This window comes from Sinocyclocheilus grahami, unplaced genomic scaffold (assembly GCF_001515645.1).
Source record: "Sinocyclocheilus grahami isolate Dianchi unplaced genomic scaffold, SAMN03320097.WGS_v1.1 scaffold43.1, whole genome shotgun sequence".
NCBI lineage: Eukaryota > Metazoa > Chordata > Actinopteri > Cypriniformes > Cyprinidae > Sinocyclocheilus > Sinocyclocheilus grahami.
The window spans coordinates 899905-903695 of record NW_015505222.1 but is presented as its reverse complement, the minus strand read 5'-3'; the positions used below and the strand labels follow the sequence as shown (position 1 = coordinate 903695).

Genomic DNA, 3791 nt, shown 5'->3' with positions numbered 1-3791 from the left:
ATTGGACATCACTGGCTGAAATAAACATGCAAAATGATATTGTGTTTGTTGAAATGATTGAGATGTTTATTGCTTCATATACCGTTTCTAATTAATCATTGCAGTATGCTGGTGTTGCATTGAGAACACAGCCGGAGTGTTTGTGTACTAACCTGTTTCAGGTCCTCATGTGTAGGTGTATCAGAGAAGCAGTAATGATGGAAAAGGCCCATTTTCTGACTCAGGAGGCAGCTGACCACATGAGCGCGGGCGTTCTGCCACTGCACCAGTCTGACCAGACCCTGATTCAGAGAGACGCCCAGATCCACCGACCAGTTATACGTGTACAGAGTCACCTGGAAACATAGCAATATAACATAAAACAGAAAGAACAAACCTCACAAATCCACCTTGCACACCAAAGTCTATCCACACTTGAAGACAAAAATGCTGCATGACGCTGCACAATCACAGCCGATTAGAACACACCCGGTGTTTAATACGCAGCGTTGTGGTATTTCAGACAAATGATATTTCACTGTGGGCAGCAAAACGTCCCATTGACTGTCGCAGCTGGTTAACAGGAATGCAAGAGAGTTTTTATAGTGTGTTGCTTACGCATGTCACGGCTGGTTATATTCAACCCGACTGACCTTCTTATTGACAATCTGTATGTATAGGAAGCGCTGGCGTGGAGCCACGCCCCTCACGGCCTGCCCCGGGCTCAGCCAATCACTGTGCTCCAAACCCTCGAACCGCTGCAGGCCCTTATGAGCTTTAAGACAAGACAGAATTCTTTACTATTTGAGTAAAGAAACATGTATAGACAATAGACTAAGAAATAAAGTAAGAAAAGGAGTATGAAATAAAGATCCACAACAACAAAAAAGGCAATTTATAATGTCACTTTTCATTCTCAGTTTACATGAGTGACATCTGTTTGATTCAAATCATGAAATTAAATTAATATTAAAGCATAAACAGGGCTCATTACTTTTTAATGCCTCGAGGCAGGGCATTTATTTCATCTATGGAGTGTGTTTGAGGAGAGATTGAATGCAGAACTCACTCTGTAGATTAATAGAGGGCAAACTGAGGGTTTTATGACATTCTCTCCTTGATTAAACTCTAATATCATTTAAATACCAACATCAGACCACATACTCAACTAGGAGTGAAGTAATGTAGAAGTTATAAAAAAAAAAGAAAATCAGTAGGTTTCAATAGTAGAGAACATGCAGGGCTAAAATGATCTCATACATGCATAAATGAGTGAATCTTTAATTAGAGACTACTTTAAAGCTTGAAAAAAACCTTCTTTAAATACGTGTTATTCATTTCAAAACATGTATTACATCTGTTCAACAGTAAAGTGGATTTTGGCAGTAAGTGTGATGGTAATGGAGGCGATATGTAGGACAATGATTTTTGTTTGTTATAAAATAATGAATAAATACCAAAAGAATTGAAAATATTTTGGGTTTTTTTTGGTTGAGGGTAAAAGTAAAAGGTACAATTTCTGTGGTCAAATTTCAGAAATTGAATATAGAGGGAAATCTGGAGGTTCTTTGAAATAAGCAAGTAAATAAATGAATACGTACATAAATACATACGCATACACACATAAAATAATTAAACATTTAGATTTTTATGGTCTAGGTTAAAAGTAAAATGTAAAATTTCTCAGATGCATTTTTTATACATTTATTATAGTGAAAAGTTTTTGAATTTTTTTTTAAATTCATAAATGAAAGAATGAATGCATGCATGTAAGAATAATGAATAAATGGACGAATTACTTATTTTTTTATGTTCTTAGGTAAAAGTGAAAGGTACAATTTAATCTAATACATTTTTTTAATAGTGGAAAGTCTGGCAATTTTTTTTATGAATGAATGATTGAACGATGAATGAATCAATGAACGAACGAATGAACGAACGATGAATGAATGAATACATTTTTTTGGCCTTAGTTAAAAGTAAAAGGTACCATTTCTCTGATCAGTTTTTATATATTATTATAGTGTGAATGTTTAAAAGAATGGGTTGGGACAAGCCCAAAAAAGTATTTTGCCTTTTAAAGTTCTAAAACATTAGGAAAAAAGAAAGAAAAGTCCTAATTGAAGAATCACTCAAATATATCGTCCCCGTTGAAGTGTGTCTGTGGTGTAATGGAATGATCTGGAGGAAGGCCCCCTGCTGCTGCAACAGTGAGGGCCACTAGGGCCCCATAAAGGGCCAAACTTACGTGTGCACCTATTTAGTACAGGACTGTTCTCTTCATCTGAACTGTCTTCTGTGGGCAAACAGAGATGAGCACACACAGCTTTGCAAAACAAGACAACTCTATGTTAATGCTGCATTCTCACACACACACACACACACACACACACACAAACTCTCTCTCTCTCTCACACACACACACACACACACACACACACACACACAGCTTTACAAGTAACAACATGAGCAAAAGAATCTATGAATCTATGATGGTTGTAAAACTTAATGTATTATAACTGTGGTTATAATCAGCCTGTTTATGAAACTATAGATCAAATTACAATGTGCTCCTTGGAAAGCACGGATTTCTCTGATTCAAGTTGAACCCATTAAATCATTCAATAACTGTGTGTAATCAAAGACAACATAATTCGTAAGTGAACATAGGAGGCACCTTGTTCTGTACTGCAGTGCCATTGGCTGAAGTTGCGACCAATGAGAATGAAGCTCCTGGTGGTGCCAGGTGGTTGGCTGATGTGCTGGATGATTGACAGGGGGACATAGATGTCTCCCTGAGGACAGCTGGAGACACACACAGGAAACAGCTCATCGGTTTAAGCATAAACTGAACAGACAGAAACATCTGATGGTGCGTTGAACAGCTAAGCATCCTCTGCACATACAGAAGTCACTGATCACATCTGCCGTGACAGACACGTCTGGACCGCTCTGATGATACTGGGACGCACCTGGTTCTTTCAAACACTTTGACTGCCGTGTCACCGGCCAGTGAGCCGACCAGATTGACCGTCTCTGTGAGGATGGAGGGCATGAGGAAATGATGCGAGGCTTCAGCTGAACAGTGCTGGATGGAAGGACAACCTGAGAGAGAAAATTATTTACTGCATATTTCATTAGGGGACTTTTTTTTATCTGTCTAATCACTTTAAACTTCATTATTGTGTCTCTTTAATTATTTCTTCCCAAGTATTAAGAGTGTTGCAAGGTGAAACAAGCCTTTTTCATTTTCAAACGTCCCCTCTATAGTGCATTTAGAGTAAATGTTAAACTCAGGGCAATTCTACTTTGCACTTTTTCATAAGAAAATGAATTACAAATTGTGCACATACCAATTGACCTGGTATTAAAAAAATTAATTGGTATTTATACATTCATGAGTTGTTCCCAAAACTGCTATTAGTTTTTCCAAAAGAGTTTTTAATTGGTTGTGTAAATGATTTGGTAATGGCACGTAAAATGTAAAAAATGTTTTAGAAATAAAAATTTTAAATATATATATATTTAAAAAATAACAACTTCTAATTAAGTGAACTTAAAACAATTTTCAAATAAACCAATATATTTAAATGTCATAATTTTTATTATAATTATTGCAATATATTATATTTAAAAACTTTACTGTTAGGTGGGATTAATCATGATTGATTTCAGGAAGAAATGTGTGATTAATTAGTTATATTTTTTAAACAATTGAGAGCACATATAGTACACACACACACACACACACACACACATATATATATATATATACATATATACAGTGACAGTGGGGGAAAAAAGTATTTAGT

The 3791-nt window shown here is 36.0% G+C and overlaps 1 protein-coding gene across 1 annotated transcript in view; it reads right to left on the bottom strand.

The window, feature by feature from the left end:
• LOC107582345 (protein SZT2-like) overlaps positions 1-3791 on the bottom strand; it is a 93853-nt gene that overhangs the window by 26008 nt on the left and 64054 nt on the right. The window contains exons 56-60 of the mRNA XM_016268142.1: positions 2952-3084; positions 2657-2784; positions 2228-2275; positions 633-754; positions 153-335 (exon numbers count right to left, since the gene is read on the bottom strand). Of these exons, the coding sequence (XP_016123628.1) occupies positions 153-335; positions 633-754; positions 2228-2275; positions 2657-2784; positions 2952-3084 (614 nt within the window). The remainder of the gene's footprint in view (positions 1-152; positions 336-632; positions 755-2227; positions 2276-2656; positions 2785-2951; positions 3085-3791) is intronic.